The sequence below is a fragment of the Neopelma chrysocephalum genome, unplaced genomic scaffold (assembly GCF_003984885.1).
Source record: "Neopelma chrysocephalum unplaced genomic scaffold, ASM398488v2 Primary Assembly neopelma1_45, whole genome shotgun sequence".
In the NCBI taxonomy this organism is placed as follows: domain Eukaryota; kingdom Metazoa; phylum Chordata; class Aves; order Passeriformes; family Pipridae; genus Neopelma; species Neopelma chrysocephalum.
Window position 1 is genome coordinate 1,685,889 of NW_020897704.1, and position 23,272 is coordinate 1,709,160.

At 36.1% G+C, this 23,272-nt stretch overlaps 1 protein-coding gene and 1 long non-coding RNA gene across 23 annotated transcripts in view; one reads left to right on the forward strand and one right to left on the reverse strand.

Annotated features, from left to right (window-relative positions):
* LOC113965572 overlaps positions 1-4,583 on the forward strand; it is a 36,039-nt gene extending 31,456 nt beyond the window's left edge. Inside the window, exon 4 of the long non-coding RNA XR_003533575.1 lies at positions 3,408-4,583. This is a non-coding gene — a long non-coding RNA (uncharacterized LOC113965572). The remainder of the gene's footprint in view (positions 1-3,407) is intronic.
* Positions 1-23,272, reverse strand: part of CADPS2 (calcium dependent secretion activator 2) — a 294,545-nt gene that overhangs the window by 27,418 nt on the left and 243,855 nt on the right. For 7 of the 22 annotated variants that reach the window (XM_027679164.1, XM_027679165.1, XM_027679161.1 and 4 more), the window contains 6 exons: positions 22,645-22,786; positions 14,380-14,535; positions 12,485-12,632; positions 8,910-8,984; positions 5,476-5,559; positions 5,332-5,364 (listed from right to left, as the gene is read on the reverse strand). In XM_027679164.1, coding sequence (XP_027534965.1) covers positions 5,332-5,364; positions 5,476-5,559; positions 8,910-8,984; positions 12,485-12,632; positions 14,380-14,535; positions 22,645-22,786 — 638 coding nt within the window. Of the gene's footprint in view, positions 1-5,331; positions 5,365-5,475; positions 5,560-8,909; positions 8,985-11,482; positions 11,498-12,484; positions 12,633-14,379; positions 14,536-22,394; positions 22,515-22,644; positions 22,787-23,272 lie in introns of all 22 variants that reach the window. The other 15 variants (XM_027679152.1, XM_027679150.1, XM_027679147.1 and 12 more) reach the window with 3 other exon arrangements.

Here is a 23,272-nt window from a genome sequence, read left to right on the forward strand (position 1 = left end):
GGCATTGTCACAGAACATTTCTTAGCATCAGAGGGTGTTAAACAAACTTGTATTACCAAAAAAAAACCCAACTAGTTTTACCAAGTTGCTATCCTGCCAAAGCATTAATGTTTCTAGGATGAGAGCAGATGTTAGAGACTAACTATACGATAACAAACTTCATCCCATTTTGTGTTTGCTCTCCACCTCTTTCCCCTCCCCTGCATCCTGGAGGGAGTTATTTTAACTACAGAGTGGATGTAACAATGAAATGAAAAGAAGTGATGAGCTGGAGGGGGCTATTGTGAGGAACACAGGAGTTCCCTATTCAGTGTCCACCACTAAATGAAGAGCATGTTGGAAAATTTCACTGCCTGAAATTTCTTCTCTAAATACTGCAAGGCTCATCAGTTGGGCTTTGGAATAACAGAATTAAAATATCATTAAAATATTTTTGGAATAAAACTACTTGTACCCACAGCAAGATCATCACCCCCTTCATTTCTTTCAAAACAAAACACATAAGCCAGGCAAGAAGGTGCATCATTTGTATAATCAGTCTATTATAGAGGTAATATTTTAATCTCACATGGTTATGAAAAAAAAATTAGCTAAATGGAAGAATACAATGCATTTTCTCTCTTTCTAAAACATTTTCTTGTAGAAGAAAAAGCAACCTTGGCAAAGAGGAAATGTGTGTATTTTGAAAACTGCCATGCAGAACTTAAACTGTGATTCTGCAAGCATTTACACAAAAAGCAAACACCTCTTCATATACATATAGTTTCATTGCATTCACAGGGCAACATAGGCATGCAAGTGTCTGCACCAGGACTTTGATTCTGTAGTGCAAAAGGTCTTCAAAATGCTACAGTTCCTACGACAAAATCGGGTATTTAAATATGTTTTTTCTCCAAAAAAAGTGATATTTTACTATGCTATTTTAGCTTTCCTACTGATTAGCAGTCATCCTTCTGATCACCATTTAGGAGATATCTCAAAAATACTGCTGACTTAAAAGAGATGCTGCAGGGCTTTCCCTCCAATTCTGCAATACCCTGTTTTTACAGATCTGAAAACAGAAGGGCCAGTTCCCAGGTCTTGGTATACACAGGAGAAGGAGGAGGAAGGCAGAAGGAGACCTGAGCATGAGGTTAATGACTGTTATGTGCTCTTAATTTCTAAACAGAATTCTTCAAGAAAATCTGCTCAAAAATGCCTGGCACAGTATGGCCACACATGGACAAATGCTCATTTCCAACAAAATGCCATTTCCTTCTTAAAACCAGCTAAATGAGGCCATGGAGTACAAGTGTGATATTTGGAAATGGAGGTATCTGGAAGGTCCCCATGTGTATCTGCCTGGTAGGAGGCAGAGTTCCTTCTTTGGCCTCTACAGGACCCCATAAGTCAAATGCTGGCACATGTGTGAGGCCCCTTTTCATACCTTTGATCTCCACATAAAGACAAGAGCGGAGCCAGAGGGCTGGCATTGTGCGAGCTATGCACTGCTGTCAGCCCTGGGTCCTTCAAATGGCCTCTCTGCCACTTGGTATGACAGGTGGCCCACATGAAGTGAGGGAGGATTAGGTTCCTTCTGTGCCCTCTAAGTGACTGGCATAGATTACTGGCTCCTACAAAGGGATTTAAACATACCTCTCCAAACAAAAAGCATGTAACTGGATGCTCAGTTTGTATGAGTAATTGCTCTGGTTGTATTGTATATGAGGCAAATGTGTGTAAAAATGGCCAGCTAGAGACATAATTATTTGAGTGCAAAACTTTACATTATGAGAACTTTACATTACGAGAAATTGAACACAATTAAATTATCTATATGATTAAGGAATGATATCATTTGAGATAACAATACACACTTTTTCCCTCTAATTCTACTGCATTCTTTCCCTGTTCTCATTAATTAATTGTCTTTGTGAACAGAATATTTTTTTAAAAAGAAAAATATCAGACAGGTTGTAATTCTACATCTCCTACGGATTGCTTGGACTTTCAAAGAAACTATCAGAGTCATAGCAAATTTTGATGAGTTGTTTAAAAAAAAGTTTCCCAAATCAGCTTCTGCATTACCAAACACCCCAAACATAGCATTAACAAGAGAGCAAATGTCATCCTTCATGCACTACTTATATTTGTAACATTTGTGTTATTTTCCTCCAAACACTTGGTTTCTTTCACATGCACAACAGACACAATTTATTCCATGTCAGAGCCTAGCATACTGTGACAATTACCAATAAAAAGAGCGTAAAAGCAACTAGATTTTTCCAGTATTATTTTTAGGAAATCACAAGACACCATTGTTGTTACTATTCTTAGTCTGGGCAATTTTGCACTGTTGCTAGTATTTCTGTTGATATTTCAATTTCCAAAACATATGCAGTGCCCATATAGCCCCATATGAATGGCTGGGGAAAGCAATGAGAGCTCCTTGGGACTGCATATGTCCCACTTCATAAAGGGCATTCTGAAAAAAGGAGGCTTATGTTGTGTGTTTTCTTAAACAGTTAGAAAAAAAATACCCCAAAACACCTTTTTTCCTTTTGCATGGAATTATTCATAATTCTCTGGCAAGATTAATGAATGGAAGGGTAGACAGCAACATTTTTACAAACATATCTGCCAAATGAACCACAAGTCTGTGTCTATCTTTCCAACCCTTGCCTTGAGCAGCTGAGAGATGCCTTCTAGGGAGCGTGCACTTTCATGCCCAACTATTTGATGTCTAAACCCCCTCTCAATAGAATTTGCCTTTTCCTCAAAATGACCAAGTATCATTCAAGAATGTCTTTCTTCTTTTTGCATTCTTCAGTGTTTCTATTTTTATTTACCTTTTAACTTTTAAATCTCCTTTACCTCTTATCCCTTCTCTAAAACATTCTGCTCAGTACTACTTTAATTTTCTTCTAAGATCTCTTTGGTCTACTTAGTTTCTTCTTATTTCACTATAAGCCAGTATACTTTTCCCTCTTTGCCAAATCCTAGTAATCAAAGATAAAAAACTCTGTTGAACTCACACTCTCAAAAAACCCCCAAAGGCCTGCCCCTGCCCCTGCCTCCTTCTCTCCTAGATGCACCAGGTGATCTAAGGTGACCAAGTGAGATCTTTGAATGGAGGGAGGTGGGGCACAGGGGCAGAATTCCATTGTCTAACACAGTGCAGTTCTGCACATATTTGTAACTACATCAAAAGAAAGGGCCTACTGTGGTCACTTTTAAGTCACTTCCATATATGCAGCTATATGGTAAGGAGGGACAAGAAGAGATTTAATACTGTATCAGGTCAAAATAAAAGCACATGAGGCTTTTAATTAGCTCCAGTGCAGACTTGCTAGGTTAATATCACACTGCCAAGAACTCAGCATAGATTCCTCCCTCTGTGCTGTCCCTCACTCTACTTCTCACTTCAGCTGCGAGCACAGGTGATGACCTTGTGACATGATGACTTAGAGCTTCCTTTTGCAGCTGGAATTTTCTACTTTGACATCTGGTGATTTTAGGTGCTATTCAGACTGGACACTCGCTGTCAGTTGCGAGAGTAATGGCTCTTCTTGGCCTCAACTACATCTTCACAACAAGGAGAAGAATGTGAGGAAGCAAAATCAAACCACAGCCTATAAAACTCTTTCAACCCAGATAAAAAGTCCTCTAGAATTTGGAAAATGTTTGTCTGGTCAGATCCACACCCTCACAGAAGTACAGTTCACACTTCTGGTTTACAACTGTGGAACTATAGTCCAGTTTGTATCTTGGGCTGTGGGAAAGGTGTGTGGGATAGCTGGAAAGTGAAGACACTGTAACAATACAAGGATACTGTCAGCCTGTCTACAATCTGGTCATTTCTTCAAGCCAAGCACCACCATTCAGTGAATGTGAAAAGGGTAATGGGGCCCCAGCAACAATCTCCCCGCTCTGCCAACCTCTCCTTCTGAAGCAGTGAGTGCATCCCTGTGTGCAATATTCCCCTGAGCTTGGGGCAAAGGTATTTTTCAGTCTCATCTTTACTGCGAACTTCAATGTCAATATATGCAGGCCAATGGTAAAAGACTTTGATGTCTCCTCCTCATAGATATCCTATGTAATTTGGAGAGTTTTCCATGTTAGCTGAAAGAAGTCTATGAATTTCTTGTTTGTTCAGTAATTTTTTCTTAGGTTTTTGAGTCTTAAGTGCCTCACCAAGGACCTTTTGGGGCAGCTCCACAGCACAATATACTAACAAGAGGTATACTAAATTAACTGAATTTGATATGAGGTCATTCCTTTAAATGCTAGACTAAGCCTACTTTTGTCTTTTTTATAAAACACAAGAGCATTTATAAAGCTAAAAAACCCCATGCAACCACATAAGAAAAAAAAATTATTTGAAAACATCATCTGAAAACAACAGAATTATTACAATTTATCTTATGAATAAAGCAAACATACTGAAAGCAAAATAACAAATTCCCGAAACAGAGATTTCTCCTTTCATTTAGCACACACAGATTAAAAAAATAAATTCATTTCAGCTTGCAAGCATTGTATTTTTCAGCACAGAACTGCTAAGAGTTTTTCTGGCCACCACACAGTCTAGCATGTCTGGCACTCTTCTACATTGTAATTTAATTTTTTGTAAGATCATTAACGTAAAAATTTTAGTCTTTTTTTTTTTTTTGTTATGCTTGGAAAATAAGATTTTTTTAGAATTGCATTAAAAAAAGATGAGAGCACAGACTTCTGAGAGAACAAAGGATAACAACAGTGACAATGACAATATTTATAACTTTTTCTTTGCTTATTTAAAGAAAAGATATTCTATTATCATACTCTATAAAAATATTTTAATAACTGAATTTTGCTTCTATCTATAAGAGGGCTCCAGCATTTACCCTTTTTATTTTTTATTTAAACCACACAACCATTGCATAAGCACTGGTAAATCAAATGGGGATTTAGCAAGCAAAAGGTTAAATAAGCAGAGTCCTGAAGTAACAAATCAAGAAATAATGGATATTCAAGTATGATGCTTTTACTTGTTGCTTATACTGCAATTTATCCAAATGATGGAAAGAAGCCTACAAAAGACTGTCTAAGTTACAATCCTCACTCTTCCACAACTGAAAAAGTGCATTGAGAATAACCTTTCCAAGCTTTGCTTTGAGAGTTACTCGTTGCCCGAGGGGAATGAAATGCCCTCTCAGGGTTGTAGTGACTGTTTAAATACTCTGTGTAAAGCTATAATGAATCTCTGTAGGAAAGCAAAATGTCAACAATAAAAATTGTGAGCTAAAACCCCTCTACTTTTTGAATTATTATGAACACTAGAATAAATGAATTAAAAAATGTTCTACTTACAGGAACATCAACATATTTTGCAGCTGCTTTCACCTTTAGAAAATCAAGCATAAAAGACACAGTAAGTATTTATTACTACAGATTGTACACAATTTCAGAATTATGCACAGAAAGAACAGAAACACTGTGAATCCAAACACTTACAGTGAACGAAACTAATGATGAGAAGAAAGTGCCTTCATCGTATCTTGACAATTTAGACAGCACACCTTCCAATACTGAAACAACCTGGAGGAAAAGCACAGAGAGAAATCCAAATGCACAGTATAAAAATTAAGTATTTGGAATGAGAATGGGAATTTTTCATCCTCATATTTTTATTCTTCAGCAGGGCAATGAAAACTGTAAATTTGATCACTTTCTCCATTTCACAAAGCTTTGAAATCAAGGAGAACCTTCATTATGCAGCTTCACCAACTGATCAAGCTGCTGAACCACTGCAGAAATAGAAACTCAACCCAAATTTTCTGCTGAGGTGGGCCTGATTCCAATGCAACATTGCTGCCTCTAGAACGTGGGGTTAAATACAACAGTGTGTGTACCCAGTACGTACTTTGGGTAGAAATTACATGTTATTTTTTAGGACCATAGTTTCTAAGATCACAGCTCCAAAGACAATAGAGCGCTATTGCTAAAGGTGGTGATCTTGATATCATGTTTCCCTTACCTTTGCAAGTAGAATAGAAACCCAGCTCTGATTTCACCCAGCAGTGTAATAGCACTAGAATTTTCTGTCAACAGCATATGCTGTTGAGCTGCTACTCCATGGCCAAGAAGGAGGCAAGAAAATGTATACTCAAAGTCTCTGGTACGGTATGGTTTCTCTCCCATCTATTGCCACCTGGGATTCTCTGAGTAGTGTGATTCCTCAGTAAGAGGTGTTTTTGCCAAAATTTATTGCTGACCAAAAAAAAAAATCTAACTAATTGCATGGATTATAGCTTTAATGGTTAAACTTCCCCAAATCAGCATACAAATTCCCTTTGCGTGCCCTCTGTGATGTTATGTTGCTCAAGTAATTAATGCTTTATAACATAAAATTCTGTCAGCTGTTGTATTCATGCACATTTCTTTTACACTTATAAATTGCTTTTCAGTTTATATAAAGATTGTATTAAAAATTGTCCCTTGCTCTCAACACAGTCATTCCCACAACCATGAGTATCATTTTATGAGTGTGAGGATAGAACAAAATTCCATCTGGCATGCTGTTAATGGGCACTGTAACAGTGTCACAACAGTGTCACTTCCAGAGGAACTGAGATCATCACTTTACAATAAGCCCTGCTCTTAACAGTTCAAGGAGCAGGAGCAAGTGCAAACCTACATTTGTCATTTATCAATCCAACCTGTCATATTTACAGTGATTAATTAAGACACCAGTACATAGGTGCCAATCAAAGAATAAATCTACATCATGAGAGAGAGTGGCAGTTGTTTCTGCACCCCCTTTATTACAAAACAGCTTTCTGTTTTGCTATTGCATTCTTGTGAGAAGCTGCTGTTCATACTTTAACTCATTTTATCTGACTGGCAAGGATTCTTGGGTTCTTTCTGCAGAAAAGTGTTCGATCTTGTTGTGCAAAGACCTGCTATGGAAAAAGCTGATCTCACAAAACACATGGTGTCCTCAGTGCCAACATACGGTTCCAATACAAGTGGGACACAAAATAACAGAGAGCAAAACATCGCAGTATGAAGGATGTCTGTTTAAACAAAAGGCTTAGTTATGACGCTGGAAGCTTGTTTTCCAAGATCTCAGTGTATGGACTTGTGATGCTCTAAAAGCATTTCTGTGCATGCCTCATATTCTCTGAATTGGTTACCCCAAAACACACTGTGCTTTGTTTCACTGGTTTTTAACAGTGATTTTTTAAATGCTTTAGATTGGTAAGCCTTGTACAAAAAAATGTCCAGTATAATCCTTACCAATTAAAGCAGCATTGAAATGAAAGTTCTATTTTCATTTTCATAAATGACTTGCAGCTAAAAACAATGATTGAAATACTAATTCCACTGGAACACAAAGGAAGTAATACAGAGGTGAAGGCTAAAAAATAGTGAAAATATATTAGATGCAAAAAATGAACACATATGGCTATCATGCACATTGATGTGTATTTTTTCTGGCCAAAGCCAAGAGTAAAACATCAGTGTCCCACTGTACCTTCAGAAGTTTTCTGCCTTGAAACAGAAGCAATCAGGATGTCATGGCATTTCACATCTCCAGTGAGGAGACACTGGTTAAACTTCTAATGATCAGCCAATGACATGGAATATATGCTTCCGGTTCTGAGATTTTAACCTCTGGTAATACTATATGTGATACCAATAATGCAAATCCCTCTGTATTGACAGTAGTCGTCTCTAGAATTTCTTGTACACACATCCAGGAGGAATATGATTATTTTCTTCCTTCTTTTATAATCTCAGATATTAAAAAAGATAAAAATCAAAAGGTTTAACCTTTAATAGCATGATTTGCTCTGATTAAATTCCCCTTTCTTCCTCTCCCTCTTCAATAAAACTAAAATTATAAATTGGAAGGTTAGTCCGCAGCAATGACAGGCAGCATGTAAAACTTGAAACTCTCTTAATTGAATTGTTCGTAGTTACTTTTACATCAAAATTTCACTTATCAGTAAGTGGACACATTTTGCTCAAATTTCTACAATGATTCTACAAAGCCTTCCTCTTCAATTGATGGGTGTCAATCTGAAAGCAGATTCCTGCTCCTCCCATCCCCCGCCAGCAAGCAGTGACAAGTGAAAACGAAGGAATGATGAAAATAGGACCAGAGTCTTATTTTTTGTCACTAACTCAAATTGTAAATGTATGGCTTATTTGTCCTACTTTGAAAATCATAGTTCTGGGTAGTTTGCAATGCATAGATAACAAAACTTCTTATAAAATCTTTCTTTTCTGTCATTATTTTCTGTGTCTTCAACCTATTAGGGATTTTCTTTTATATGAAGCACTTAAGACTTTTACTGGAGAAGAGGTGCTACAGAAACACAAGACATTGTTTAAGTTTTCTTCAAAGGCCCTATATCATCTCAAAGAATTTTTTTCTTAGTAAATATAAAAAAAATCAATTTAAAGAAACTACAATTTATAAAATATTTTAAATTAAATGGTTTGTGGAACAAAATCTTATTAAAAAGTTAAACTGCAACTCTGGATGTTGTCCATCTCTACATACAAAATTTAAATACTAAGTGATAGGAAGAAAGTTTTCATGTAAAAAATTAAACAAAAAATAACACATGGTCTTTCTTAAGATAATATCTACATAATTAATTCCTACTAGTTCTAGTAGCTGCTAGAAGTTCCTGTCTATAACAGAAATACAACAGACAAACTTATCTGAATAGCAGGTTGCACAGAAATTGTGTACCTAATGAGTTACAAAATTTAATTTTGTAAATTCAGTATCATTTGCATGACTGTTATTTAAAAATCATACTGTTGTCCCCCAAAATCTCACTGTGTATTGAAAAACTGTGTGATATTTAAAGACATCTCCAAAGTTCAACAATTTTCTGCTTTATTATAAATTAAAATGTAAATAGTTTTACCTTTGAAACAAGAAGTGAACTAATTTCTTTAACAGTTTCTTCAATCAAGTCATCTATTTTTGAATGGTACTGTTGCTGTATTTCAAAAGATAAAGAAGCATTAGCATGTATATAAACACACACTTTTGTCATAAGTCGGAAATGTGCAAAGCTGATAACCTTGCCAGATCAGATTTACTTAAAATTATCATTTTGAACATCAGAAGAACAAACCCTTGAAAATGATCCACCCAATCAACACTTTCTTACATTCTGTGTTGAAAATTTTCCCATGTACACTGTTGAGTTAAGCAGCTAATGGGGTTATTATTTAGATGAATTGAGTTCTTATACTTATTCAGGCAAAGGAATGTGAAGGATACTTTTTGTCTTCTCCTATATAATTAAGGTGGCCATGTATTTTTTTCTAAAGCGTTAGTTTAGCTGGAGAAGCAAAAAGACTAGAATAAGATTTAATTAATACAGCATTTCATGTCTGACAACTCTCATTCATAAGTTATTTTAAATGTCCTCTAGAAATAAAATGAGCTCCAATTGTTCATCCTAAAAGAGCCTTTCTGTTAGCACAGTGAGCCGCAGTTTATACAAATCTTACAATATGCTCAAGCAAGGGCAAAATTAAAATTTCATCAACAAAGCAGAATAGATGGTAACAAATTAATAGGCCATAGAAGGCATAATAAAACAGACTTCATTTGCTTTTTCATAAAGAAGGTGCTTTTAAGCAAATGCTTTTAAAATAAATCCGAAAGAGTTTTTAGATAATGCTACAGAGTTCTCTCCTGAAATTAACAGGAACTAGGGATCCCATTCTGTCAAGGAGGCACATCAATTTAAACAGTAATTCTTCCTTTAGAAACATTTATCTGACAGCAAAGATTGTCCCCAATAGCCACTTCACAGAAAATGTGACTTGTAAAGACTAACCCTATCTTCATAGTTCAAGGCTACTTGGAACAGCTAGCAGCATAATGCTCAGAGTAAAAGTACTGAGGTCAGTGTAAACATTAGCCTAACTTAGCAGCTGCCAGTTGAATAGTTTTTAGAGTTCTAAGTTTTTAAAGGCTGTTTTTATTCTGTCTCAGAATTGTCACACAAACCAAAACAGTAAATCTGATCTGCTTAATATATTTAGGAATAATTTTCTAAATAGCACAGATACCAAACCTGGATCTGAATTAAGAGAGAAGAAAACTAGAAGTTGTGTTTGCCCACATATATGTATCTACTACAGGCACTAACAACAAATACATCAATTTTTGGTTTTAATTTTTTTAAAAGGTTAAAAAAACTTGGGAAATGTGAACACAGAACTCAGACAAACATCAGCAAATATATTGGAGCAGTGAAAGAGTATATTAGAAATTTATCAAAGAACTTTCTACATTTTCAGATATATTACATTCCAACCGTATTAATGTCTTGACCAATATAATATTGTCTTGATCTGCTAAGGACTCAAATCACCACAAACTGCCTATGACATCTGTTGCTTACACAGTGTTCAGAAGGCAATGCTTTCTTACTCTCTGAAAACAATAAGCAATTATTCTCCCACTGATGAATGTTGAAACTATACACATTCCTATGATCCAGGAAAAACCAGTTGTCCCCTCAGAAATGGTCTGCAGCTTTACCTCCATAGTACATTAAATTAATGGATCTATGTTTGCAAGATCAGTTCCCCTATTTTTTTCTGGTATTTTTTTTCTTTTTTTTTTTCCTCACCACAAAGCAAGTATAATTTTGCAGAAATAGAATATAATCAGTAACTTCACTTCTGACCATGGAAAAAAAGAACAGAGTCAAGTAACTCAAAAAACACAAGCTTCCAAAATTACAACATTTGTTTAAAATAATTCTTCAATTACTTCAATCTGATTTTTTTTCATGTTTTATTTTGAAAATCATGGGATCAGAAATACCTTAACCCATTTCTCCCCCATGCCAACTTATACTAAAACAGCCACCCTCAACAAAACAAAACTTCAGATCCTCTTGGAAGATTATTTGACTCCAGAATAAAGGCTTTAAGATGGCTGAACTTTGAGCAGACTGGCTGACAGTGCAGAAGGCATCATCCAGAGCAGGCAGAAGGAGACTCTGCGGACAGTGAGGCTATGCTATCTGTCTCCTGCAGGTTGTTATAGAGGCGCTGGTATTGCCTGTCCCCAAAGAAGGCTGTGCATGTGTGTGCTTGCAGTTTACTGCTTGTACACTGTGTGAAAGATGAAATGGCAGCATCAGCCTCATATAAAGAGTTGTTAGTTGAGGTTACTTCTGATGAGCCTCACTGAGAGGTGAAAGAGTCTAAAACTTTGTGACCTGGTAGGACAGCACACTGGGTCTGAAAAGCAGCAGAGAGAAGAATTCATCTGGAATCATTTTAGAGGATGAATGAGGAAAGAACAGAGAAGCTGATGATCAGTCTGTTGCAAGGGCAGACTGTAAGGGAATTCTGAGGGCCTGGCTAAAAAATTAACATGAAAAGCAATATTACCATTTAAAATAAAAAGTAGATGTTAGTGTTCAATGAAAAAATGTAAACTAAAAAACAGTGAAGAGACACTTACCCATTGACTAGCAAACTGGTTCACATCACAGGAAACCAAAAGGAAAAATAAAGACGACAGGGTATAACAGGAAAATGATGAATGTCTCATTGAATTAAGGGAAAAAAAAAGGACAATTACATAGAATACACTAACTTTGAAAGATCAGTCAATGAAATGAGGAGCACAGTACAGAAATGCAAAAATCAAATGACCAAATAATGTAAATGTGTGCCTAAAGCAGACATACTTTTTTGTTGACAAATTCTGAAATTTTTTTTTCCCCTCTCTCCAAAACCAAATCAAACAAATTACAAACCAAATTACACTGATGATGCATTAACACAGAGAGAACACTTTTAATTTTACGCTGGTGGTCTTTCCAGTCTATATAGTATATCCTTTCATTTCATGCGTTATTCCTGATGAGAATGACAACAGGGGAAGGACAGTAGTCACTGAAGTTTTCATATCCTTTGAAAGTACATCAATGCTCCACTGTGGAGTATCTATAGTCCTGGCAGCAGACTACTGCCAAAATGGTCCCTGTCCTTGGAGACCAAATAAAAGAATCCCACTAAATTACCTGATTATTTCTTTCCTCTATTTTCAAGATATTCATAGGCATGAATGCTGGGTCTATGAGCCATTTAAAATCAAACTTTCCTCATTTGAAACCTAGCTGCAAAGGACAATGTTTTGCTTCTATTTTACTATTGCAAAAGAAGCAGGCTCTTTCTCTGTTGCAACCCAAGAGAAATTCCTGGAGGGGCTGTGAGCCAAGAAATCCTCTGAATGTTCAAAAGACCCACAGGTCAAAGGAAATAAACTACAGAAGCACTCTGTGTCTTCTCTGGTGGAAGATGAGGTGTTGTGTCTTGCATGACACCTGTAGGGATCAGTTGTACAGAGCTATGTGGTGCATTTCAGTTAGTTTGAAATGACTCTTCTAAGGACTGTCTGCAGTCTGAGATGTTTCAGATCAACCGAACATAGGAATTAAACAGACAAAATTCCACTTACCTCTTGCCCCCCATCCAGTATGCAGAGTTTAGCTGTCTGTTTTTTAGCATCAACTAAGACGTTAAACATTGTACACAGAGAAGAAGGGATACGCAAGTCTGTTGATTTGTTTGTCTTTTGCAGTTTGAGTTCAAATGCAATTCTTGTTCTGTATATTAAAATACAATTTGCAGTATGAGTATCTCTGATAATTCTGAACAATCGCTGTACAAATGTGTAAATCTTACTAAACATGTTGGCTTAACAATGTACATGCACAGGAGAACATTTTAGAATTAAAATTCGGTAAGTGCAGAACATCCGCCTATTCAATAAACAATTGCATTGGTGGCAATCTCAAGGTTCTGCAGGGTTTCAGTGAATTCAGTTGAACAATAAAAGTGTTATCTTCTTGCCTACTAGATAACAATATGTTTCCTTGTATGATGACTAAAAACAGTTTTAAGCAATGAAAATACCCCACAATTTTCCAGCTTTTCTACCCTAAAATGCAGTTCATCAATCAAATGCTTGCTTCTAAGAAATATAATGAAAACAATTCTCTTCTGGCTTTAATACAAATGAGAATTTTAGACAATAAGTTTATTATTAAGAAAACATTAGTATTTATATTAAAAATTAAGACATATCCAGAGACATGTAATACAAACTCCCTATTTTCTTCTCAGTGCAAATAAGGAATAATGTCATTGCAATATATTATAGTTCAGCATACATAAATATAAATGTAATGTTTTATTCCTACCCTTATTTTTAAATGCAGGCACCAGAAATTGACACAATATTCTTAGAAAATGGGAACAGAAGAATCTTATTTCCATTTTAAAAATTCTTAAGATAATATCACAAGAAGAGTTAGAATAGAACAGTTTCATCATTCTTTTCTGAGTTGCTACTGTCTAATCTTTATTACCTGTTGTACAGTATCTCTGACCCCACTACAACATAATTAGTGTATTAAGACCAGCATGTTATGAATTAAGTCTAAAATATTAATGTATTTTATGTATTGATACTAGGATTATTGTGTATTACTAGTTAAACCATTTGTTGCCAACTGAATCTTCTTACTGACTATGAAATCAAGCAGCAAAGGTATCAGGATTGATATCACAGACCAAAAAACAACCCATAAGGAATGTTTTTTGTAATGTTTCTGTGATAATAATTCTGTTCCCAGCTTTTGGTTGTGACCTGGCAGTGAGCCATTTTTAGCCTAGTTTGTGTATGCCATTAAAATACACACAGTCAAATCTGTATGATGCAAAGTTTTAGACAATGGCAATATGTGTCGCATTTAGATACAGCTCAAGAAAACACGACTCTGCATTTTCTGTAATTTCCAGAAATTTAGCACTATAAAATTTAGTTTCAGTTGGATTTGTTGTTTATTGTTTACTTACTTGTTTTCTACTGGTTTTGCTTATTGTACAAATGCAGAAATGTTGTATACTCTTTAGTTTGTAATATATTTCTTAAAGACAGTACTCTAAAATTGACAAATTAAGTAATATTATTAACAGAATATAAAGAATAATGTAGTAAGGGGGGAGGGAAACCGGCAAAAAGAAAAATTATTTCTTCTTGTAGAATTCTGAGATCTGTTAATATTTGCCAAAAGTATGGAATAGAAAAAAAATATTTGCTTTATTCACTTGCAAGGGTCTATTCACAACACATGTAGAAATTTAGAAATTCTCCTTGGTATTTCCTATATGTTGCCAAATTGCTGATTGCCAGATGCTGGGAAATACACACAAGTCATGATCTCTTCAGAGTTGCCCTGATTCCTGTGACAGAATTCTGGTACAGATATACCTCTGCAAGCCAGTATGGCTGTTCCTGTGCTCACTTTCAAATCTCTCCCAATTTTTAATTGATCATTTCAACTGTACCTTTTAACGCAGGCTTCTATCATGTCAGTGGCCATGAGTTTAAGTCTCTGCTCTAAATGGTGGGCAAATTCTGGTTCTGGCCAGTGAAGATCAAAAACAAACATCTGTAGAGCATCCAGTTTCCAGAAAAGATCTTCTGATGTAGCTGATCCATTCCTATAAGAAACAAAACAAAACAAAGCCCCCAAGAAAGAGAAGATAAATTTATTGATGTCTATCCCAGTTGCCACAGAATTATCTAAGGTAGTAAGATTTCCTTATCACACCATCTTCCTCCTTCATTTCCCTGTATTTTTTAGCACAGTTGCTCTTACTTAAAAAAATGTAAAAATAGTAATGGAAAACTTAAAATATTTCCTATTAGGGTGAAAAAAGTAAAATTTTTCTCATCTGTTAGCTGAGAAATATGACAGGCTAGGGAGGTACATGGGAAGTTGGGGAACATGGAAAATGAAGTGGCTCAAAGTTTAGATCAAGACAGGAAAAATATAGGGTGCAGGAATTATTAGTATTAAGGATCTTTTCAAAACAGTGAAGACAGCATATACATTTTCTTGCCTTCATAACTCTGGTAGATAAGTCTACCAAAGAAATGAGGATGCTAGCAGAAATATTGTAAAAGAGATATCCAGACATATAGTCCCTTGATAAATGCTCATTAATTCTAACTGAGGGAATAACATCAGATCCATGTGGAAAAAAAAGAAAACAGAAACTATTCAAAGAAATTTGTGTGCATACAAAACCAGGGCATTAATATGGCTCTGTGTCACCTCAGATTGTCCATATAATTTTAAAGTTCTTCTTCCACCTTGAACAGATTGATAAATTTAAAGAGAACTGCTTGTGATGAAATACAACAAGATGGCTAATTTTAGTAGTAACTACAGTTACACTTCCACTGTCAATGCAGATAATTTACATTTTAATGATGTATTGTACTGCAACACCTGGCTTACTATTTAGGATTACTGCATACTACGCAGTATGGAATTCCAGGATGCTAGTGACACAAGCAACCAAACTCCACCTGACGGTCCCAATTCAGATCCAAGTAGTTTAAATACATCAGTACTGCCATTTTGTTTCTTCTGCCTCATGACAAAAGAACTGAATTATCAAAATGTTAAGTGATCCCACCTCTCACGTAAGGAATGAGTGAGTGCTGCTCAGGACAGAGCAGGGTCTGATTCAAAAACAAATGAAAAATCAGAAAGGACCTCATATCTGACCGCCTAATGCACCCCTCAGACAATAAATAGCACCACCATTGGTTCACACCAGGTTAGCTGAGGCAGTGGGCAGTGAAGTGAAGCAAAGCATAGCTCATGTTCAGGACTCTGAAGTGGCAGCATGGATGCAGCAGGAGCACCGCTTTGGTCTCACAGCATCCACCACCTTCCAGACCCACCCACCTGCCCCCTCGCCCTACTGCCTTAACGCAACCATGACTTCAGAGCCACAGCTGTCTTCTGCAATGTTGCCTCAGTTCCCAATGGGACTGCCAGGGCAGGTGAAGGGGACAGCCAGTAAGGACTGGGCAATGGGTGACAAGCTGGGAGCAGGGGTGCCCACCTAAGAGAAAGGCTGGCTCTGAGCGACTCTGGCTTTGGTTTTAAATGGCACAGGTTTTGATATCTTCATGATGCACAGAATGATATGCCAGAGTTTCAGACACAGTTTTTAGTTTAGGCTTTTTTCATATCATGTATTTTTTTCCCACTTATTTTAAACAGTAATTGTTAATTTTACATTGTATCATGCTCCTAAAAGAAAACAGCAGAAAGAGGAAAAAGGCCCATGGGACTCCTAAGGTTACAACTTGTACATGGATATTACCTGTTAAGGTTGAACCCGAACAGGGACCATTTTTATACATCACTAAGTTTAATTAAGGAATAGAAGGGAAAAAAAAATCAAAACTTCTAGAAAATTTATAATCCTGTTGGACTGTTTCTTAAGTTATATGACAAGCAAATATTGAAGACATCATTACACTTGCTGTGTACACTGGCAGTAAATGAAGCTGTAGATGCTACATTATGCACATTAACTGATTCAAAAGTGACTAAGTCAATTTTTGAGATGACTGGGATAAAAGAATAAGATATATCATATAGTGACAGAAATTGGAACAATCTCAGGATTTATATTACAGTTGATAAAAACATGTATTTTCTAGAAAACAAACCATACTTTCTCAAGAAACAGAACTAACCGTTTTCATCATCAGATCATACAATTTAACTGTTTTTTATTCCTCCATACTTTTTTTCTTTTTTGCCTAATGGAATTCCAAAGGAAATTCTTTAGGACTCAGGAGGACTAATGTATACATAATAGCATAAATGTATTCTTATGCACGTTTACTCCCTAGTAGCCACTTAATTTTGTTTCATTAGACTACCAAATTAAGTTTTGCAATTATAATAATGTAATAATAGACACAGGTTCATGGAAGACTAATTCATTCTGTGAGAAACATTAATTCATTCGTTTTCTTTTTATATAATTTTTATCTCCCATTCTTCAATTTTTTTATTCAGCATTGTCTAATGACATTTAAATTTGACTGACATATTATTCAAAAAAGATGTGCAGGGAAAATAAAGTGCTACAACAGAAACTGTTTGTTCCTGGTTCACACATCCAGACACCAATGTCTAATTTATTTGTTAAATGCTGCAGAAGAAGAGCTAAACTCAGATTTTACCTCCTCCTGGCAGCAGGATTAATTCCTGCTTTCAAATAAAACCTGCATCTATATCCATAGTGTCAGAAACATTTTTTTTTTAATTTTTTTTTTTTTTTGTGAAGGGACAGGACATTCAGACATTCTTGTCTGCTGAAAGTTTTTATTTGAATGTGTATGGTAAAGCCAATTCAGTCTAATGAATGGAATAATATTGCTCTACCAGGAAACTGAACTGATACTCTTTCATTAATAACTACATTTATTAGTTATCTGTGGTTTGAAAATTAACACAAACTCCACTGCTTTGCTGGTCAAAAATTAAGCTTTCAGGTACTATCTAGTCATCCACTCTTATTTTTTTCTAATGGGAATTTAACTTTGTGTTTGGTCACACTTTGACTGGGAGAGTGGACCAAGTCCAGAGGTCCATTTTAATCTAAATTATTTATTATGCCTTGTATCATACTGAACACAGCAAAAAAAAGATCCAAGACATAACGTTTGTCCAAGAAATATCATATAAAATCTGGGAGATGCATGCAGCCTTCTAAGTAATGCAGTTATCCACTGAACGCTGAGAGGCAGCTTCCCACTAAGCTTGCTAAGTACCTAAGAAGTAGCAATTAGTCAAATGGTCCACTAATAAAGCACACTTTCTGGAAAATATGCAGACACATGGCTCCAGAGTAGATGTGGAATAAATAATTTCTTGCCTAGATATGAAACTCCACAGGGTGGCTTGGGATATAATAATATAGGAGAAATATTAAATATCTAAAACCACTATCAATCAACCTCAAGACTCAAAAGCAGCTGTCTTTGATTCTTCTAGAATTTACCAAAGGGCGATGATGGTCATTTTATAAATTACCAAATTTACTGTTTTTTTAAGGCTACTACTGAGATATTACCCTTAAGTGTTTAGTGAGGACTGTTTACAGAACAGGGCACCAGCTCTACAATCCTTTGTGAGTCCCCACCTTGTGAGCTCCAGCTTTACATTCTGTATGCTGCCTCAAGATGTATATTCAGGGCTCAGAAGGTCACCTGAGAATTTCTTCAACAGATGAGGATTTTCAATAATTTCAGAGTCAGTTGCACTTAACCCCATCTCTCTACTTTCCACCAGCAGATGAGGGGAAGGATGAAGCAAAACTTTTGCAAGAATCTCGCAACTTATGTAAAGTTCCTCAAAGACACTAGGGGTAGAGTTACCCCATGATTTCTCTTAGTTTAAGAGTGTAGCAACCTAAGCATCGAGCAACCAAAACACATTTCTTGAGTCTTCTTTCTTACTGCATATCAGTATTTTTGGAAGAAAAGAAATTTCCCCCACAATATACATTCGTCTTCCTGAACGCTCAAAAGGAACTAGCCATTTTCAAAACTTCTACAGAACGTAGATCAGCCAGATTTCACTATTCCATCGGTCCTATGGCTATACTTTTAAATACCCATCCTTAAAAAATGCAGACCATGGCCTCCTACCACTTTACTGGAGGCAAGCACTATGACAAGAATGTATGTGGCACTACAGATAAAAGCCCACAAAACAGAAATGAAACGTTGCCACATGACTCCTTCAGCATGCATAAAGACACAGAGAGGTCCAGCATGAGAGCTCAGACACATTCAGATCAGCTCCCTTCATATCACAATCAGGGCACTGGGACTGCTCCAGCTGGTCCCTTCTGGTCACTGGTCACTGATGGTCACTCATTATAGCTGAGCCATAGCAGGAAGAATATAGCTGACACATTTCCTTTGATGCTGCCTGGTGGAAGACAAGGCAGGACTATTGTCTTATAAGCATATATCTTATTCCATGTTTCCCTAGCCTTGAGTTTTCCTGAAGCTGATGTTCTAGACTGGCACCAGATAGCAACAGACAACCTGTATCTACAGCATTTCTGGTCACTGAAACTATGTCATATCTGCACTGAAAATAATAATATATAAATCAAACCATTAACAATTAAAATCACCCACAAATCTAACTTAAAAGCCAGGTTCAGAACAGTCAGAGAAATTAAATTTAAAATATGAAGAGCAATTTAAAGTTGTACATTTGAATTAATTAATAAGTAAGGAAAAAATCCCTCCTTCCGGCTGAATAGAAGCTTTTACACAATATTCAAACTTTTTTGCTCTTTAAGGTTATCTTCAGCCAAATGGAATAGTAATCCACACTGCTCTGCTTGTCTAGCCAAGGTGTCCTATGAGTTGTCCTCTCCTGAGACTAATCAAGAAAAACAGACTACTACTCATAACAATTTCCCCTTTTCATATCTTGCTTTCCAATGCCCAAAAAAATAACTACAAATGAGGTGATCTTTCTAAATGCTGTTATAAGCAGCATATATTTACTGCTACAAAACAAGTGGAGAAAAAGGAACAGTTAATTAAAAAATATAAATAATCTCTTTAAAGTGAAAGGGGGAAAATCTATTTCCATCAATAAAGCACACAAAAGGGATGCCTAATTGTGAATGTATTTGCACTTCTTTCTCTTCACCAAAGTTCTTAGGTAGGCACATTACAGCTCTATTGAATATGAAGGTAATTAAACATGAACTCAGGAGCCTGAACATGAACGTTAGTAAAGTTTGAGGAATATGAAATCTCTTCCTATTACAGACAAAACAGATACAGGACTTTGATAAACCCATAACTATAACACAATTGGCTCACAGACTGCTTTTTCTCAATCTTTTTGACTGTAGATTCTTCATTGTGTAATTCAAATTTATAATGATTAATTGGCCAAAATCATCACTTTCAAAGAGAAAGAGGGAAGTCCAGTAGAACTTTGTGTATACATAGCCATCTTCTTGCCAAAGCATCAGCTTTATGGCTAAGATGAGTGAGTATGGTGAACTGGAAAAGGAAGACTCGGGGGAGTCAGTGGAGAGAAGGAGCCACCTGGGATGACTGACAAAGCACGGCCTGGGCACCTGAACTTACAAGCCTCTGCTGACTATATGCACAATACAATGTGCCACTCTAGTCCATTTAAGTTGCGTGTTCATCACATTGAAAGGGAAATCTGTAAGGAAACACTAGGTTTTGCTTAACAGGTATTGGAGCATAGGTATCTTCTATAATCTCCCTGTTGAAGAATTTGACTATAGGAAGAAGCTTTGTTCCCCCTGAAAAAGATGGGATGGGAGAAGTGGGCAGAGAAATAAAACTCCTTTCTTTCACATAACAGTGAAAGTAAACCACTTCTGCTGGAAGGTGAGACACCATTACCAGCAGGAAAAAGGAAACTCCTTAGCATGGGAGGAGGAAAACTGACTTGCAGTGCGTTTGCTTTTTGATTTGATCCAAATACATGGCCATTCTGAGAAGTTACTTGGCTCTTCAGTAGGATGTAGGTAGGCTGATTCTTAAAATACTGCCTGAATACCAGAGTATTACAAAAGGTAACTTAATGCTATGTTCAATCACGATTGTCAATTCATACACATCTTGTGAAATATAACCTCAAAGCTCTATGCTTATGCAAAAACAACAGGAAGAGGTGCCTACATCAGAGCCAGCACGTTCTTGAATGCTGTGTGGGGTGGCTGAAAGGAGATGATGACCTTACAAAGGTCATACTGCAGTGGGGACACTACTCATCCCCACTCCTTTTGAAAAAAAGCAGAATGACAGATACTGCTGGCAAGTAGTTACAGCATATGTCAACCTCACTGTTCACCAAATGCTGTGACAACTTCACTGATTAGTTTAGGATTTTATGCACACTTTGCCATACATACCATGAAACTAAATACCAGAAAACGTGCAAGGAGGATAAGGCCATTTCACTATACTCGCACGTATTTTGACAACACAGTCTAGGAATTTATTGCTGCACCAAACCCTTCATTTAAGAAAGATCTACCCCTACAATCCTCCAATCAGAATCTGTATTTATTATATAATAATTATAAATTCAATATTCAGAATAGATGAATATGAATCAGCTCTTAACTGTGAAAGCTATTCTTTAAAAAAAAAGTGACCCTTGAAAACATGGAGATAGCAGAAAGGAATTTGAGTTGCAGAAGACTGATTACTTTGTATTGAAAGAGCTGAAATGACTTGCATATCAGGAGAAACCTAGCATTATTATAGTAAACACAAAAGGTACCACAGCCGAGGATTAAGAGGAATTTTGTCAGTTTTTAGGGGAATTTACAGCAGAACAACAATCATAATAAATCCTTTGTACAAGGATTCACATGTAAAAGATAAGGGATAATGAGTTTGAGTTACTTTGGGGGAGATTCTGATTGGAAACAACAGGAAAATTTTTCACAACGAGGCTAATCTTCCATTGTAATAATCCCCCCAACATCCCCCAGGGGAAGTGGTGGATTCCACAATATTGGACATTTTTAAGACTCAGTTGGACAGGGTGCTGGGCTAATCTAGACCATGCTTTTTGGAAAGGTAGGACAAGATGATCTTTGAGGGTCCTTTCAATATGGTATTCTATGATTCTATGAACCCTAGCAGAAAAAGATGTAGTGCTTGTTAGTAGCGTTTACAAACTCATAAAACTTGAGAAGACAATCTTGGCTTGAAATCATATTATCAAGCTTTGTGTCTAGAATGTGTGTTTTTTGAAGTCTTTCATAATTTTTTCTAAAATAAGGTTCTTGAGCCTTTCCCTAACATACATGAATGTGTCCTCACACAGAGATCTGACCTGTAACTAAGGGAATACTCCCACAGAATAGGGTATGTATATTCTATTTTTTTTTTAAGAAAAGATCACTGAAATACTGGGGAAAAATCAGAAAGAAATATGCTTTTTGTTATTTTCAAACAGACAAAGAAATGGATGTACTTCTATTCTGGGTACTTATTAATATTTTAATATTTTCCTGTAAAATGGACATTTAATCTAACAACAATATTTGCAATCAATGATTTTCAGAACCAATATACAATGAATTAATCAAACCCATGCAAAAATATAATGGGCCGCCTCATTTTATAAAACCATGATCTAAAATCAATTATCCAAAAGGTTCCCCACTGCTTATTAATTCAGAAGAGTCATTAGGTTGTTTAGAATATTAAACATCATTCATACTATGACAGACCTTTGCCAAGTTGATTTTGTGTTATCAGGCTTAAAACCGCTACATTTTAATGCACTAGAAAGCGCAACTCACTAACAGTCCATGCTTGGCTCACTCCCAAGAAATAATAATTTCCAACTAAGAGATGATAAACACCATGCAATCCAAGTACAGCTGCACAGAACACTAGCAAGGCCATGCAGAGCTGACATACAGTCAGAAGGTTATTGAAGAATACACACGTGGATTCATACAAAGAAGTCATCCAGGTTGGTGTAGTAAAGTTAGGTATTTGTGGAAGATTAAGAGGCAAACTTGGAACTTTTGGAAGAGCTACATTAGGAAGACTGTTGGTGATGCTCCTGTGAAGAAATAAACAATGTAGGAATACAATAAAAAAATAGAATATTTAGAGGACAATGGGGGAGAACCCCTTATTAGACAGAAAACTATAGGCAGGTGCTTTGTTCAGATTTTGTAAAAAGCACTTACTTGACAGGTTGCCATGACTCTTGTTCAAGACCTCTGTGAATGGACTGGGCAATTGATGATTCCATGAGATCGATGTAGCGGACGACCATGGGAACAAAAATTTCTTGCAAGTGCTTGTGAAACTTTCCATTGCACAGAAATGCTTTAAAAACAAACAAACCACAAATACCTTCCTTGCTTTATTTTGTTATAGGAATAAGTATATCTTAAAATGTTTTAGCACACAAAAGCTAAGAATAAGATCCAGCTTGTGTAAGAAATATAGTTCACAAAAGGTAAGTAAAGTGTTCCATGAGGAGAGTGCAGTACATTTTAAAATGTCAGTGTAATGAAAACTGGGTACATCCTGAAGTCCTTTATTGAACCAGAACATTTTTGCATCTTCTTAAAATGAATAATACTTTGCTGAATCTAAGCATTAGCAATTTTGTTCATTACTTACATATCAAGACAGAACAACAACAACAAAAAAACCCCAAAAAGATAGTATTTGAATGTCATTCATAAGCAGTAGAATATTACCTGCTTCATAAATGGGATTTACTACATGAAAAACTGTACATATAATGCAAACTGAAGATGCTTAAAACCTGAAGATTAGTTTGCCACCACTACTGCTTGTCCCTGT